This window comes from Vigna unguiculata, chromosome 11, assembly GCF_037176805.1.
Source record: "Vigna unguiculata cultivar grain cowpea cultivar isolate G323 ecotype 2 chromosome 11, ASM3717680v1, whole genome shotgun sequence".
Classification (NCBI taxonomy): Eukaryota; Viridiplantae; Streptophyta; class Magnoliopsida; order Fabales; family Fabaceae; genus Vigna; species Vigna unguiculata.
In genome coordinates this window covers 42,582,451-42,599,466 of record NC_140802.1, presented here as the reverse complement: position 1 = coordinate 42,599,466, position 17,016 = coordinate 42,582,451, and the positions used below count along the sequence as shown (strand labels likewise).

General features: G+C 29.5%; 2 protein-coding genes across 3 annotated transcripts; both read left to right on the top strand.

Annotated features, from left to right (window-relative positions):
* The first annotated feature begins 4,112 nt into the window (after nucleotides 1–4,112).
* Nucleotides 4,113–9,375, top strand: LOC114168818 (ATP-dependent zinc metalloprotease FTSH 10, mitochondrial-like). The gene is made up of 8 exons (XM_028053778.2): nucleotides 4,113–4,394; nucleotides 4,477–4,699; nucleotides 4,795–4,866; nucleotides 5,370–5,509; nucleotides 5,998–6,471; nucleotides 6,619–7,386; nucleotides 8,297–8,524; nucleotides 8,721–9,375. Exons 1-8 carry the CDS (start codon nucleotides 4,194–4,196, stop codon nucleotides 9,204–9,206), a joined length of 2,592 nt encoding a protein of 863 aa, XP_027909579.2. The 5' UTR covers nucleotides 4,113–4,193; the 3' UTR covers nucleotides 9,207–9,375.
* A 4,943-nt stretch (nucleotides 9,376–14,318) lies between these two features.
* Nucleotides 14,319–17,016, top strand: LOC114168717 (uncharacterized protein C24B11.05-like). 2 transcript variants are annotated; one of them, XM_028053625.2, is made up of 9 exons: nucleotides 14,319–14,585; nucleotides 14,768–14,849; nucleotides 14,939–15,004; nucleotides 15,237–15,334; nucleotides 15,440–15,477; nucleotides 15,579–15,669; nucleotides 15,776–16,057; nucleotides 16,461–16,526; nucleotides 16,659–17,016. In XM_028053625.2, exons 2-9 carry the CDS (start codon nucleotides 14,789–14,791, stop codon nucleotides 16,806–16,808), a joined length of 852 nt encoding a protein of 283 aa, XP_027909426.1. In that variant the 5' UTR covers nucleotides 14,319–14,585; nucleotides 14,768–14,788; the 3' UTR covers nucleotides 16,809–17,016. The 2 variants fall into 2 exon arrangements, with proteins under 2 accessions (XP_027909426.1, XP_085524754.1); XM_085668628.1 differs by having other exon boundaries at nucleotides 14,325–14,441.

The following is a 17,016-nucleotide window of genomic DNA, read 5'->3' as shown; positions in this document are numbered from 1 at the left end:
TACAACGATACTATGCAAAAGAAGACAATGTAATCCTTAAACAATATTTCCACTCTCACCCTGTTGTTTAGTTTTCAAAATTATTATGAGAGGGAGAGAGATAGTTTATTGGCAAGTGGGTGATTTGGTCAATCAATTTATGATTACGGCATTAACATAAAAAAAAACTTCATTCTGTTTCCTGATTCGGTGCTAAAGCATCTTTTTCTCCTTTTCTACCTCTGATATAGAGATATAGACATAGGTTTCAAAATTTTGCAGTCTGAAAAAATATGCAATATGCAATATGCATCACTTGCAGAACCTACAAACTGATCCTGCCAATAATTTGGTGAGAATCACAAACTCTGCAAACTATATTCTGAGATTTAATAACAGTCTTATTATTGAATTGGTTAATTTATTTATTGGAGGTATCGTGTATGGATTCACAGGCACATGCCAACTACATAGCAAGAACAGTAGTCATCAGATTCCAAAATTTTCAAATTTTGACTGAATTTAATATTCTCAACCAGAGACTCCGGCTGAACCTAACACATTGATTTGTGTTCTTTTTCATTTTTTTACTAATATGGTAATTGAATTTGCCACATTGTTTTGCAGTAAGGTAACATAATGCAGCTATAAATGTGTCAAGTTAGTTAGTTTTAAATTTTAAAATTAAAAATAATTTACTTTATTGGATGTTGGATAAGTAAGTATTAATAGAAAATATTAATTAAGTGAGAAATGTTTTATATTATATTTTGGGGGAAATATGGATCCTCTCCAACTTTTATATTTCTAGTAGCAGATGGGGAAAAAGGATTAGAGACTAAAGAAAGCAATTTAGTTGGTAAAAAAGAAAGAAATAATCATCTATATCATATTATAAAGAGATTACTTCTTTCTGTGTATATTTTTTTATCCATTTTATTCTTTAAATAACAGTTTTTGAAATTAAAATGACTATATTACCAATTTCATCTTTTATATTACTTTTAATTTAAATACTTTTTTAATATGATTATTTTTGTTATATTTAACCATTTTTTAAAGCAAAATAATTATCTATAAAACAAATTGTGTAAAATAAAACAAGAAAAAATATTTATTTTTACTTTTATAGTTATAATAATAATAATTTTATTATTTTTATCATAAAAAATATACACGTATAACACGTGTTTTTACTGATATTTATAATTGAAATTTCGTGATCGATTATATAACTTATTTTTCATATTATTTTGAAAATATTTATATAAGGAATTACTAAAATATTTTCAATAATAAATGATAAAATAGAAATAAATAACATTTTAGTAGAATTTTTTCTCCTAATTTCTTTATATTTATCTTCAACTAATGCTTTTTATTTTTACTTCATTTTTTTTTTGTTGGCTAATGTTTTGAAGGATAGATTATTTTTACTTCAACTAATGTTTTGACTAATGTGATATAAAATATGTATCATTTATGATAAAAACAGTTTGGAAGTCTTGTAAGAAAATATCAATAACATTATGTATTATATTCATACTACTCCTATTTAAATAAATAATGATAATAATAATCAATAGTAAAGCAGACCAATTATTATATAAAGTATTATGAATAATAAATCTCTCTTTCATACATAATTTGTCACAATGTCATGTATTGAGTTTAGAATAAATGCAAAAAAACATTGAGTGGAGTAACAAAATCATTGTAATTAACAATACAGAGTAGTCAAATATATATAACTTGAGATTTAATACGAAAATAATTTTATTTAAAAAACTTGAATTTTTTTTATCAGTTTGCATTTTATTTAAAAAAGTAATTAAAGCAAGGAATAACAGTCATTACATTAAATGATACAAGGAATCATATGTCTTTAATTTTAAATATTTTTACGTGTTTTACGTCCATATTTTAGTCGTTGTAATTACTTTTCTATCCTCTAAATATAGTATTTTTAATTTTTTATTTGTTTTCACTTCACATATAATAATATACATTATTGATTATGTGTGAATATAATAAAATATTTAATTATGTAATTCGTAAGAGGTATAGAAAAGCCAAAAATAAGATGTTATAAATATAAAATATAAAATATAATATCTAACTTTAATAAACAATTGATTTTAATTATTATTTATTGTCATTGTAAAATATATAAACATACGAACAATTATCTTCTTTAAAATTTGAGAGACGATGGTAAATCAGAAGAAATCAAATTTATTCCTAGTATAAATATTTTGTTACTGATAGACTTTTTTTTGCAAGATATTATAAACAAAATACCAAATGAAATGGAGTTATTCTAAAATTTTAACTGTAGAATAAAGAATTGATAAAAAAAAAATCAGAAAATATCATATTGTACAAAGAAAATTCCAAATACATAAACTTAATGAATGAACATTGTTCCCACTGAATGAAAATTCTACCCGAAATACTTACTCAATTTCTCTATGTAATACTTACATAAACAGAAAGTATTACTGTTTTCACCATTTTCATAACATTACTAAAGGATTGGTGGAGAATTATTGTTTTTTTTATTAGTTCAATAATACTAATGTTGCTCAATCTTGGTATTTTTAAAATTAATTAATAAATTAAATTGTTGAGAAACTACATAGTGTATTTCACTCGTGATAATACATTTTTTATTAAAAAAAATCAGTGTTCCTAAATAATAAATGTGGTGAGTATTATACTCAGGTAAAACTTTTTAGATCGAAAATAAAATACTAAATAGTAATAATGTTTTTGTTTTAATAAAAATATTAAATATTAGGTTTATTTAGTAATTTTGTTTTTATACTTTTAATTTATTTTGATTTGAATTTTTACCTTTGTAAAAAAAATTAAGGTGTCTCTTTTATTACATTGATGTTAACATTTTAAACAAAAAAGAGTTAGATATCAAAACATAGATTTGTAACATGTAAAAATCAGGATATTTTTTATCTTAAAACCACTATAATTTTGACATTAAATTTTTTGGGACAAATTAACCAAATTTTAGTTTTGATACTTTTAACGACCTTAATGTGAATTTAACATAAAAAAAAAACTAAATTAAGTTTATTTTCTCACTTAAGTCTATTTAAAAAAAAAAGTACAAATATTCAATTAAATAAAAAATACACATAAATCAAAACTAATGAGAGATAAAAATATAAAAATCAAATTATAAATTAAATATTTATTTTAATATATTAAAATAAATTAAAAATATGAATTTTAAAAATATTTATTGATATTATATTTTTAAAATTTAAAATTTATAATAACTTTTTAATTGAAGTTTTATTAAAATTATAAATAATCTTATAAATACTTATTTTGAAACATATTTTCAAATAGTTAATATAAATCAAGATTAAAAAATTTAAGTTACATATATAAATTTAATAATAATATTTGAAAGAGTTTTAAGATTATTAGTGGAAAGCTCATGTATGTTCATTTTTATAATAAAAAATAATAAAATTATTATTATTGTATACTTTATAATTATAAAATTAAATTTAAATATTTTTTATTTTTTCATTGTATTTTTTTTATAGGTAGTTTTTCAATTAAAAAAATTGCTAAATTAAAAATAAAACGGTCAAGTTAAAAAATTGGTTTAATTTAAAAAATGATAAAAATTAGTCAAATTTAAAAAATTGGTTAAAATTGGTAAATAATTATTTTAATTGAAAATAATTTTTATTTAAAGGATAAAATTAAAATCACATTTTTTTTATATATAAATATAGATAAAAAATATAGAATGAAAAGTAATAATAATATAACAAACTAAAAATAACAAACCACCAATAAAAGAGATATTGGAAATGAACAAAAACAAAATTATTCACAGGTTAAAACCAACCTTCCAAGAAAAAAAGTTAAGATAAAATGTTTACATCATTTTAATCTTATTGTTATTATTTATGGGCTTAGAGAACAAAATTACAGTTTACAATATAAAAAGAACCATTATCAACTGACAAAAAAAATAAGAAAAATTTATTTGTTGAGGAAAAATCTTTGGGCAGTTTGTACTTTGTGAAGAAATTTGTTGAGAAAAACATGAAGCCAACAAGTTGGGCTTGTGATGATTTCAATATTTCAAAGCTTCACTGTGTTGTTAGCAGAAAGCGAATCTTGTGATCCAAACGCGTTTTTAAACCATCCTGATCCAATTGAAACATAAGTTAATGTTTCCTCATTTTGTTCTGCTGGACAAAAAAGGACCACTACATCAATTCCTGCCAGACTCTAACCATATTCATAGCTTCAGATATTTTCCCTTTGTATTTTTTTCTTTCTTGAGATTGTCTCGATCGACCAATAAATCATTTTTCTCCAGGAGCATGAATTTTTCAAGAATTGCGCTCTCTCTGTCGCGCTCATCTAGAGTATGTTTTTCCTTTCCCTTCAATTCAATTTTGTTTTTTGCTACCAGTTATAAAGGGTTAATTTTTATGTTTGGGGTGACAGAATTTATCACAAGGTAATGGGAGGTTGAGAACCCTTACAGGAATATCACGAACGAATACATGTTCTGATGGTGCGGAATCGGTATTAGGGTTTGTTAGGAGCTATGTTTCTTCTGCCAGAGCTTCCAGTTCCCGCATCTTTTCCAATTTGCCTGATTTTAAATCCGTTGCTGCGAACCCTAGTGTTCGCCGATTCTTTTCCAGTGAAGCCCCGAAGAAAAAGAGTGAGTTTTACTTGGAATGAAGTGTGTTTAGCTCGTGATTGAAGGTTCTTCAATTAGTTTAAAGAATTGAACTCAGTTCTTTATTTGTTTGACAGATTATGAAAAGTTTTATCCCAAAGAAAAGAAGGAAGTTCCGAAGGAAGATGGCAAAAAATACGATTCTAAAGGTAAACATAGAATCTCTTTTGTACACCCTGAATTAGGAAGATAACTGTGATAACTGGTGTAATGAGTAAACTGGAGGGTGTATTTCTTGTAATTTCCATGTTGAACTAGTTTTGTGCATGAGAGTTAAGTAGGTTTTGTGTGTTGTGTTTCGGGTTGGTCTTTAGTGTAGATTTTTTAGTGTTAGTCTTTAGTGCATGAACTTTGTTTCTTTAAGATGGGAAGATGGAGAATCAAGCAGCATTCAATTCTATTGTCCATATCCAAGGCTCTATTTTCTGTCAACTTCAAATTTCAATTACAACTTTATTGTGTATGGGCCATTTTGGGTTTGGGTTTTGAAACTTGAGTTCCAATCCCAAAATGTGCACTCTATCTCTCAGTGGCTGCATTGATTTACTTGCTGTATGTTTTTGTCTAAGAATTAATCATATAACTGTATTATAGTTTATCGAAAGGGTACCACTAACAATTTTTAATGCCTGGATTCTCGATTTAATTTCAGACAACTCGAATGCAAACACAGATGATCATGGGAATTTTCAGGAAACTTTCATGAAGCAAGTTCAAAATATAATCACCCCATTATTGGTTATGGGGCTATTTCTTTCAACCTTTTCTAACGGTCCCCGTGAACAGCAGGAGGTAATCACAACTTCTTTGTATTAGCACAACCAGCCCTTGTTTTAATTTGCTTGAAAGGGTGAAGTTGGTTCAAGAACTCAATACATGAATATTATCTGCATTCCATATGATGAAGAAGAAGGCAGTGGTTTAAAATGCATGAGAAGTGAACTTTGTACCATATGACTCCACACTTATCTTGAGTTTATTGGTAAAGGGGGGAAATGGAAATATTAGAGATTATGAGATATAATATTTGAGTTCTCTATTGTGTATTATAATACTGTATCTCTATTAGGATAGACTTTCATATCCCATTGCATTCTAGCATCTAGTTGCAAGTTTTTAACTGGATTAGTTTTTTAACAATGCTTGATATTTTTCTGAATCTCACTTTCTTTTTGGATTATTGTTATGATGTGAATCCAACCATGTGCCTTTTAGCTAGGGTTTCTTTAATTTCGTTGTTATCATCCTTCTGACATTGACCAAAGTTTCATTCTTTGCAGATTAGCTTTCAGGAATTTAAAAATAAGCTTTTGGAACCGGGATTAGTAGACCATATTGTTGTCTCAAACAAATCGGTTGCCAAAGTATATATAAGGAACTCTCCTCGCAACCAAACAGATAGTGAAGTAGTCCAAGGGACCCTGCCTGCAAAGGAATATGGAGGTCAGTATAAATATTATTTTAATATTGGAAGTGTCGAGTCTTTTGAGGAGAAGCTACAGGAAGCACAAGAAGCTCTTGGCATTGACTCTCATGATTTTGTGCCTGTAACATACTCTGCTGAGATGGTTTGGTACCAGGAATTGGTGAGATTTGCTCCAACACTCTTATTGTTGGGATCTCTATTGTATATGGGAAGGAGAATGCAAGGTGGATTTGGTGTTGGTGGAGGTGGTGGTGGTAAGGGTGCTCGTGGAATATTCAACATAGGGAAAGCCCCTGTTACAAAAGTAGACAAAAATACTAAAAATAAGGTTGGGAGATTTCTGTTTCTTCTCTCAATGACATGACTGATGTTTTTTCTATTTGTTTTAAATAGCATGTCCAGTTTTAATTATTTCCTCTTGGCAATAAGTTCATTCAAGACACATTCATTTATTTTTCTGTTTTATTTTGTTTAGATCTATTTTAAAGATGTTGCTGGCTGTGATGAGGCAAAACTTGAAATTATGGAGTTTGTCCACTTCCTCAAAAACCCTAAGAAATATGAGGAACTCGGTGCAAAAATTCCAAAAGGTGCTCTGTTGGTGGGTCCTCCAGGTACAGGAAAAACACTTTTAGCAAAAGCAACTGCAGGGGAGTCTGGAGTGCCATTTCTTTCTATATCTGGTTCTGATTTCATGGAAATGTTTGTTGGTGTTGGACCATCAAGGGTTAGAAACTTGTTTCTGGAAGCAAGGCAGTGTGCTCCAAGTATAATATTTATTGATGAGATTGATGCAATTGGTCGAGCAAGGGGGCGTGGTGGTTTTTCTGGTTCAAATGATGAGCGTGAAAGTACATTGAATCAATTGTTGGTGGAGATGGATGGCTTTGGAACCACTTCTGGGGTTGTTGTGTTGGCAGGAACGAATAGGCCTGATATCTTAGATAAAGCTCTTCTTAGACCGGGGCGATTTGACCGCCAAATATCAATTGACAAACCTGATATTAAAGGCCGAGACCAGATATTTCAGATCTACTTGAAGAAGATCAAACTTGACCGTGAACCTTCATATTATTCTCAAAGGCTTGCAGCCCTTACTCCTGGATTTGCTGGAGCAGACATTGCTAATGTCTGCAATGAAGCGGCTCTGATTGCTGCAAGAAGTGAGGTGACACAAGTCTCAATGGACCATTTTGAGTCAGCCATCGATAGGATCATTGGTGGTTTGGAAAAGAAGAACAGGGTATGTCTTTATAAGTTTTTATATTCTTTTGAGGTAGGCTTATGAATACAAGGGTGGAGCTGGATGTTTTAGTTTGTAGAATTAAAAGTCTTGCAGATTATGGGAAGCCGTATGGAGATATTATAATAGAGCTGAATGTTTTAAGTTTAATTTAATGCATTAATGATCCCTATGTTAGCAATAGTGGTTGGGGTGGCTGCTATTGCAGCAAAGCAGGGCGGAGTGCAGTGGTGAGGCATAACAAATTTGTTGCTTTACATGATATAGTCGTGGGTCCTCAGGGTTTCATGATGCATTATTGTCATTTGCTAAAGCTTTCTGCAGCTCATCAAATTTCACCTCCCACCCCATCAAAAAGCTTTCGGAATTTTTTTTTCTTAAAAGGAGGGGGTGATTGATTTCCGGAAATAAATTCCGGAGGTGATAGGTTGTAGGAAGAAAATGATAGGGTGCAAGAAGTAATTGCCATTATCAATTCTCATCTGTTGGGCCTTGGTCCTCAATTTGAATCCAACATCATATTTTCATGGGGGCTGCTTTTAAATTTATAATATGTGTATAAAGGGTGTGGAAAAGCTTTTCTTTCTCTTCTGAATTAAGATATGTTGCATAAAATTTATGCAGCCAAAGTTTGATTTAATGAATTCGAACAGTATGATGTATGCTGAATGTAGTGCCCTTTCATATTTATGTTTGAAAGGACAGACTGATATACTCAGGGTCCTTTTCTCTCTCTGTTTTTAATCTGCAGAAATTTTTTATCTTAGGATTTTGTTGAGTTAAAAACTTCATGATGCTGAAGCTGGTATGCTACTTTGAATTGAAAATGTTAAACTAAAGGGGATTTGAAACACTCTTTACCTTTTCCGTTATTGTTTAGTGTTGTCTAATACCTATGTTTCCTAAACAGGTTATAAGCAAGGTGGAAAGGCGTACTGTTGCTTATCACGAATCAGGTCATGCTGTTGCAGGTTGGTTCTTGGAACACGCTGAGCCATTGTTAAAAGTAACCATCGTTCCACGTGGCTCAGCAGCTCTTGGATTTGCACAATATGTTCCAAGCGAAAACCTTCTCATGACAAAGGAGCAGCTTTTTGATATGACTTGCATGACACTTGGTGGTCGGGCTGCTGAGCAGGTAGTTTTGTTGTTTTTCTTAACTACTTTCTCTCATGTTTCTCTTCTATACTTTTTTTTTTCCATATGGCTACTTCTTTCATGTGTAAATCTTGTCACTTTATCTTACGTTGTTTAATGTTTCTCCTTCTCTGATGTTTTATGCTCTCCAAATATCAGAGGCATGACAATGATGTTTCCCTCTCTTGTCACTGCAGGTTCTTATAGGGAGAATATCAACAGGAGCACAAAATGACTTGGAAAAGGTTACCAAGATGACATATGCCCAAGTAGCAGTTTATGGTTTCAGCGACAAAGTGGGTCTCCTTTCGTTCCCTTCAAGAGAGGAATCATTTGAGATGTCCAAACCATACAGCAATAAAACTGCCGCAATCATTGACAGCGAAGTGCGCGATTGGGTGAACAAAGCATATGAACGAACGGTGCAGCTAATTGAAGAACACAAGGAACAAGTTACTCGACTTGCTGAGTTGTTGCTTGAAAAAGAAGTACTTCACCAGGACGATTTGGTTCAAATTTTGGGTGAGCGCCCATTCAAGGCTGCTGAAGCCACCAATTATGATAGATTTAAGAAAGGGTTTGAAGAAGAGGAGGAAAAGGTCGCAGAAAGTACCATTGTAGATGTGCCTGAGGAAGGTGGCGGTTCTTCTTCTCCTTTAGAGCCCGAGGTTGTTCCCAGATAGTTACCAAATACATGTTTCTTGTTGTACATGACTTTGTTGTCTCTTCAATGTTAACAGTGTCAAACAAAACTCATGGTAACTGCTAAATAAACCCTTTGAGTTCACTCGTACGAACTAAGATGTAGATTTGATATTTATAGAAATGTGGCTGCACAATATTCTTTTTTCATGTTTGGTTTTCATTGTCACTGTTCTCGCTGAACTGTTTGAAGCTCCACCAGTGATATTAAGGTAAACATTCCCCTTCGAAATTTGAATTACATTGAAATTTGCATGTTTTAACACTTTTTTAGTTTATGTCCTGTAATTCCTGTTTTAATTAGAGATTAATTTTGTCTTTTATTGTTATATTTTATTTTCATTATATTATTTATCGGTTGCTCTCTTTTTGACATATTGATCTTCATGTCATTTACTCACCGGAGGGAGTAGAGAGATCGAGTCGTGAACAAGCTCTTTTTAAAAGATATTGTCTTAATCCAAACCTTTATTTATAAATAATGGACTTATGATTTTTTTTTTCTTATACATTGCTCAGTTTTTTCTTTTTTATTCAATTAAATGTCTAACATCTATAACATCAAAGATGGATAAGTGTAAGAAATAATGATAAGAAAGTTAGGATGACAAAGCATCATTATCCCGCAAAACAAAGAGTATAAATAAATCAATATTCATCTATAATTTTCTAAGGTCAATTAAGATTTGAAGAATATATTTTAGTAAAAGGTATAACAAAATATGAGACATTTTATTTAGTTTGAACTATTAAAAATTATTAATATTATAAGAGTTTCTTAAAAGTTTTTTGTAGTCCCTACAATACTTTTTGTTATTTCCAGAGTCTGTTGTAATTTTTTAATAGTTCATAGACAAGAAACTCATACTTTTATACTTACTTTTTCATTTGTATTTAATTTTCAAATAAATTGTACATAGAGAATTCACGGTTTTATTATGAAGAAATTGTTTCTTATACACTAAACTTTTCTTTAAATAGAAGAAATTGAATGTGCCACGTAAGATTTTTCAAATGATATATTTGGTCATGTTTTCGTTTCTTCTAGTAAATAAACTCATTAAAAAAAAAACCTCACTCAAGATGCTATAAGAACTATAGTGTCTTCACATCCAAAAGAGAAAATAAAATAACTACGACTTTTTGGATTAATTATTCAATAATACCATTAAGATACAATACAAAATGGATAATGGTGACAAACTATTTAGGTTATATGAAGAAATTAACTTTAATATTAGTGGAAATATCTCGGACTTATTATAGACTATGGTTCCAAGAAAGATGTAACTTATAAAAATGTGGTAACATGTTTATGTTTGAGATTACTGATAACATATAAGTTACGATTCAGATAAAACTGAAACCTCTATTTTGAACGTCTCACAATAGGCTATGATTCACCTAAGAAATCGTAACCTATATTCTAAACATTCAGAGTGACTATAATTTTATAATGAATTGTAGTCTATAATCCCATGAATAAGGTTAATTTCAACATTTTCTACTTGGTTTGCACATAACATGTTATTGAGAACTTGTCTCTCATTTTTTTTATTGTTTTCTTCCTCCGGTGTGTTTAGGTTCACGAAATTCTTTTTCTTTATCATTTTATTCATGGTTTTCGAAGGTTCATTGTTGGAGGCAACCATTGCCATGTTTAAAGAGCTCTTTCTTCCACTAATTTTCTCCTTACTCTGACTTGATTTTCTTGCTCTCGGTTCAGATTGATTTCTTCTCGTTATCTTTTATAGTTTGTTGTCTTGGCTCATCATTTGTTTTACCACATTGTTTGATTTTTTCTATTTTTTTGCAACAACCACCAATGTTTAGATCTGCTTGCTGCATGAGACTCAATTCTCATTCAAACACTACACCCCTAAGTTTGTATTCCTCTCTCCACCATTTGAATTATATCATTTTCGATTAAAATTCTTAATAAAATAAATTTATGAATTTTCTTATGTGATGTGAATACGAGATTTAAATTCATATTTAGTATTCTATTTATCAGAACATATTGTTTGACTCTTCATAAAAAAAACATTAAATATTAAAATTCATCTGAATTGATTATTAAAAGAGAATTCATATCACTGACTTTGATTTTGCCGACTTCAAAAAAAATTCATCATGAAAAGATAACAACAAAATTTACTATCACTTATAATCTAAAATATTAATATATAATAAATTTAGAAATATTTTTTTTACTTTTGAACCGGTACAAAGCGGGTCTTCTTTCCTTCCCTTTATAGCCTCAGGTTGTTGCGAAAAGATTGCCAAATACACCTTTCCTTCTTTCTGTATAAGACTTCCTGTTTCTTCAGTATGCTCACAGGGACAATCAAAACTCACAGTAACTGCTAAATAAAAAACCTATCTTCCATTGACCCACTCCAACATAATTATTATGTTACATTCCAATTTTCATCCTGTCTTTGGGGACAACAATGTTTGTTCATATTCATCTTATTCACCACCAACTCTTCTAAATTGCACTATCACTTTCACTTAATCAACAACAAAATTAAAACTTATATAACAAATCATGTAGAACGTCATCGGTGACCGCAAAAGCAAGTAACATTAAACATGCACAAATGTTATTTTAATTAAAACAAAAAAAATGATTGCTTTAAAAAAAATTATTTTTTGTATTTTGGTCTAACTCTTTAGAATAATCATCAATGATATGATTAAATAGATAATCCGTTTGATTAGTTGTTGTTAATTAAAAAATAGGTTGTATTGTTGAGTACCCTCTCCAGAAAATTCGCACCACGTGGAACTAAAAACATATATTTATAAACTTCTTCAAGTTCACACACACAGTTTACACCTCCTCAATTATTATAACTTGAAAACAAAAACAGAATATAAATATTTATTTTGACTACTTTTAGTCTTCTATCTCTCACCGTAAAAGTCAAAAAAATGAAACTTATAATAACTTATATGTACTATTTTATATAGTAAATTATCAATTCATACAACTTTAAGATAAAATATTATAAAGACTAATAAATGTATTATACATATTAATTTATGATTAAAAAATAATATAAATTTTTACTGTTTCACACTCGTACTACTTTTCCAATCAAAAATTTAGTCAACGCAAGAATCTAAAGAAAATCTTCACCTTTCAAAATCGCGTAAGTCATTTGTTAAGCGTCTCTATCTAGAAAACCTCCCAATGCTTAATAATTAATTAAATAACTTCAATTATACCAAAATATATTATTTAGCACGTGAAGTAATTTCATAATTTTTTTTAGGTTGGACCTTTCGTTTCATCAGCACATTATTCGTTTCTTCTAAGATATATAGAAGTGGGGACATGTATTATAGAGTAAAATAATATATTCTTGATGATAAAAGAAAAGAATATATTCTCAATTAGTTATAAATTATTGTTAAGATTTCCTTAGATAAATTTCACAATGAATACAAGTAGTAGAGATACAATAAGAAAATGGTATTAGATAAAATCTTGTTCATAAATTAAGACTGTTTAGTATTAGTAAAATCAAATTTTAGAATAATTAAAATAATTTTATAAACTAATTTTAAATATGGAAAAAAAATAGACACAAATGCTTTAAGAATATTTGTTCAGAAATTGGTAGAGTAGTAAAAAAAAAAATAAATACGACCATTGGCTAGAATCATCAATCGAAAAATGAGATAGGTTAAAAGTTGGACTCGGTCAATATAGGCTAAACTCGTAGAGGACCTACCAACTTATCTAAGAAAAAAATAATTGTAAAGATAATGTTAAATTAAAACTTTAATTATTTATATCAATGTATGTTTTTTATTATAATTTCTTTAAAATAAAAAAGTTGTATAAGAATATAATTTATGTAGTTTTACAGACAACGTGTTTAAGTAATTAAAATATATTAATATTTTACAATTCAATACGAATTATGAATTTATAAATATACCAAATTATTAGATAATTTGAAACAACTAATAAATGAATTATATATATATATATATAATTGAATTGAATCAAAATTTTAAATATAAAAAATAAATTGAACAGGAGACATTGTACGTGATATTGATACTAATATATAGTACAACAATAACTTAACATGTAATCTAGTATATGCCAATTTTCTTTTTTGAATACTAATAAAAAATAAATAAAAATATTACGAGCTAACCCTTAACACATGATATTAATATTAATTTAACTAAAATAATTTAATTAAATATTTTTTAAAATTAAAGAACTTAAGAATATTAAATAAGAATTACGAATCTATTTGAATTTTTAACAAACAAATTAGAACGTGAAATTAAGCCTAAAATTTATTATCTTTTTCAAAGATATTCAACAATACTCTTCTCATTATTTTTCCTAATTGGCAAACTAAATTTGTCATGATTAAAAAATGAAGTAATGTAATTAATAACATTAAATTTATCTTAAAATTATGTTTTTTAAGTTAATTATGCATTGATTATATGCGTGCTTTATTTTTTTAAATGCTACCTCTCAATTTAATTATAAAAAAAAAACTATTTACTTTAAAAATAGTGATTAAATTGTGTTTATGACATGAAAAAAAATATTCTAAATTACTTTTAAACCATACATTGAATGCATTTTTTAAAAGGCATTCAAAGCCTAGTAATTACTATTTATTCAATGATACACGTTAAATGAAATAATTAAAAATAATTGTCTAAGCCTAATCAAGGAAGAAAAAGTGTTCCGAAATTTACTTTTTTCACGCAAAAAAGAAAAGATTTAGCTTATATACATGTTCCTTTTTTATTTATTTTGGTATCTTTCCTATTAGAAATCACTTTTGTTTATTAGTTTCAAAGTTGGAATGATTGGTCTCTTTAAAGCCATTGAAAGTTAATTTTATTTATGGTTTCTTCATTGTTATTGATGAAAAATTAGGAAGAGGTATTTTTAGAGGGTATAATAACATGACTCAATATTAAAAGAAGTGAAGAACGTGTTTTTATATAAAAAAAAAAAAGTGAAGAAGGTGGCAACAGGGGAAACTAGAAGAGACAAGTCAGAAAGGGATGGCATGAAAAAACCATTTCATCTTTCGATCTTTCTTTCTTCTGTTTTCTTTCTTTCTTCTGTTTCCAGATCTTCAACTACTTAAAACGTCGTCGTCGAACGGTCTAGAATCAACAATTCAACACTTGGAAAGAACCCATTCTCTCTCCTTTTCAACGTTGTTTTCTATATAAACTCTCTCCGCCTCCTCTTTCTTTCCCTCATTCTGTTTCATTCCTTTCTTTCTCTTCTCTCGCCACTTCAAGTAATTTATCATCCAACATTGCTGAATTGTGCTCGCCCCCCACTTTGTTTTTTCTCCGTAAGAAGAAAAAAGTTTTCGTTTTCATGTTAAAGTTTTTATTTTTTTTCCCTGGGATACCGGGAAATGTGTTTCAGACAAAGATACGCTGTTTCATTTATGTTTCTGTGTTGGGGTTGTTTTGTTTTTCGCTTTATGTTTTCCTCACTAACCGTGGTTTTGACCTTTATACTTTTAATTAGGCCTGAGAAATTCAAGCCAAAATGGAAGACGGGCATAATTTTCAGGATGTTCAAAAGCCAAAATATGATTGTCTTCTGTTTGGTAAGCCTTCACGATCAATGGCGATTTCTCTCTCTCTTCGCTTTGTTGTCCTGCCTAGGTTTTTTAATTTTTTTTTTTTATAATTTCAGATCTTGACGACACCCTTTATCCCTATAGTTCTGGAGTTTGTCAGCAAATAGCAAAGAATATCGAAGGTACTGAATTTACAGGGTTCCATTATTTGAATGTCAAAAAAAAAATGCAGTATATGACAAAATTATCTCATTATTTTGTTCTGTATGTTTATCTTTTTCATTTACACATGCGTCTCAAGAATATGCCTTGAAATTAAAGGGATAAGAAAATGTTGTTCCGTTTTTATACTTATAAAATTATCTGGAATTAGCCGAACTTTAAAAAAAAATAGAAAATTCTGGTTTATTGCAGAATATATGATTGAAAAGCTTGGGATGGATGCTGATAAAGTTGCCGAATTAAACGTTCCGTTGTATAAGACTTATGGAACCACGATGGCTGGTCTAAAGGTATGATTTTTATAAACCTTTAAATGAATTGTATTAGAAACGTTTCTTCAGACAAAACCGATGTTTAACAATAACCAATCCTCCTTTCTCTTGTCCTCTCACCAGGCAATTGGCTATGACTTTGATTACGATGAGTATAGCAGGTAATTTGTGTACATATTTGTTTCTTTTCTGCCCATTTTTGTACTTAGCCATTCATTTCAATCTAGTTTAAACCATGTTGAATTGTCCTTTATTTGAACAGTTTTGTTCATGGGAGATTGCCATATAATGTGCTGTTGAAACCAGACCCTGTTCTCAGGGGAATTCTGCAAAGCTTGCCTATTAGGAAGATTGTAAGTTTCTATGTCATTTTCTAATGGTGAAAATAGTACTTATGAGAAATGCTCTCTTCAGGAAGATGATGATGATGATGATGTCTATTCTTGGTTTTCCTTTCAGATATTTACAAATGCAGATACGAACCATGCAATTAGTGCACTTAAAATCCTTGGATTGGAGGATTGCTTTGAAAGTATTATAAGCTTTGACACTCTGAATCCTTCTAACGACAAAGATGGCAGCGAATCCAGACCTACTACCGCAGAAGTTTTAGATATCTGTGAGCGTTTGTGCCGGAATGACTCTGATATGGAGCTTCCAAGCACCCCCCTTGTCTGCAAACCCTTTGATCAAGCATTTGAATATGCTTTCAAGATAGCAGACATTGATCCTCAGAGAACAGTAAGAACATTCACCCTTCTCTCATTAGGTGTTAGCAGTTTCCTTCAGTTTCAAAGTAACTAATTAATAAATTTAGTTTTCTTCAAAAGACAAAATAGGCATAGGTTACCATGTTCTTAATATTTTTAACAAACATTGATCATAAATTACCAAAGGGTAGTTGAATCAATGCTAATAAAGGGTGTTGAAACCTCTGTCATGGTTCGAATTTGGATTTTCTGGTGTGTTTTCTTGTGTTGTTTCTCTATTATGTCTTCAAAATATATGTATTTTTGATACTCAAGGGAGGACATTTTTAGTACTTAGCATATGACAGTCCCCTGCTGTTTCTCTGTCTTGCATGTTTTTGTGACAGATGACATTATATATTCACTTATGATATTGTTGCTTCTGCACTTTTCAGTTGTTTTTTGATGACAGCATCCGCAATTTACAGACAGCTAAACGCTTAGGCCTCCACACAGTTGCGGTAAGAGTAATCAAATGATTCATAAGAAAAATATTTTATATGGCATTTGGAATCAAAGTATTCATATTCATTCTTTGAACTACATACATTACGTGAAGAAACATTTGTAATTAAAATCCGATGTGAATGCAGGTGGGCACATCTGTTCGTACATTAGGAGTTGATCATGCATTGGAGAGTATTCATAATATGAGAGAAGCATTTCCAGAGCTTTGGGATGCTGAGGAGAAGCACGAATTTGTGCACTACAACGCTGGAATTGAAACACCAGTAGAAGCTTAGCTTAGAAGTTTGGAATGTATATGAAAAATAACTGTAGTTGGAGATGGATCACACACACCATATGAATGTGTTTGTGGTTCATTTTTTTTCTGATGTGATGCATTGGATTACATGTTTGATCAGCTTTCTTTTAACCCCACATGCGTCAAAGTTAACCACATCATCATATATTTTAAAATATCAATCTTTGCAATGTGTTTATCGTGAA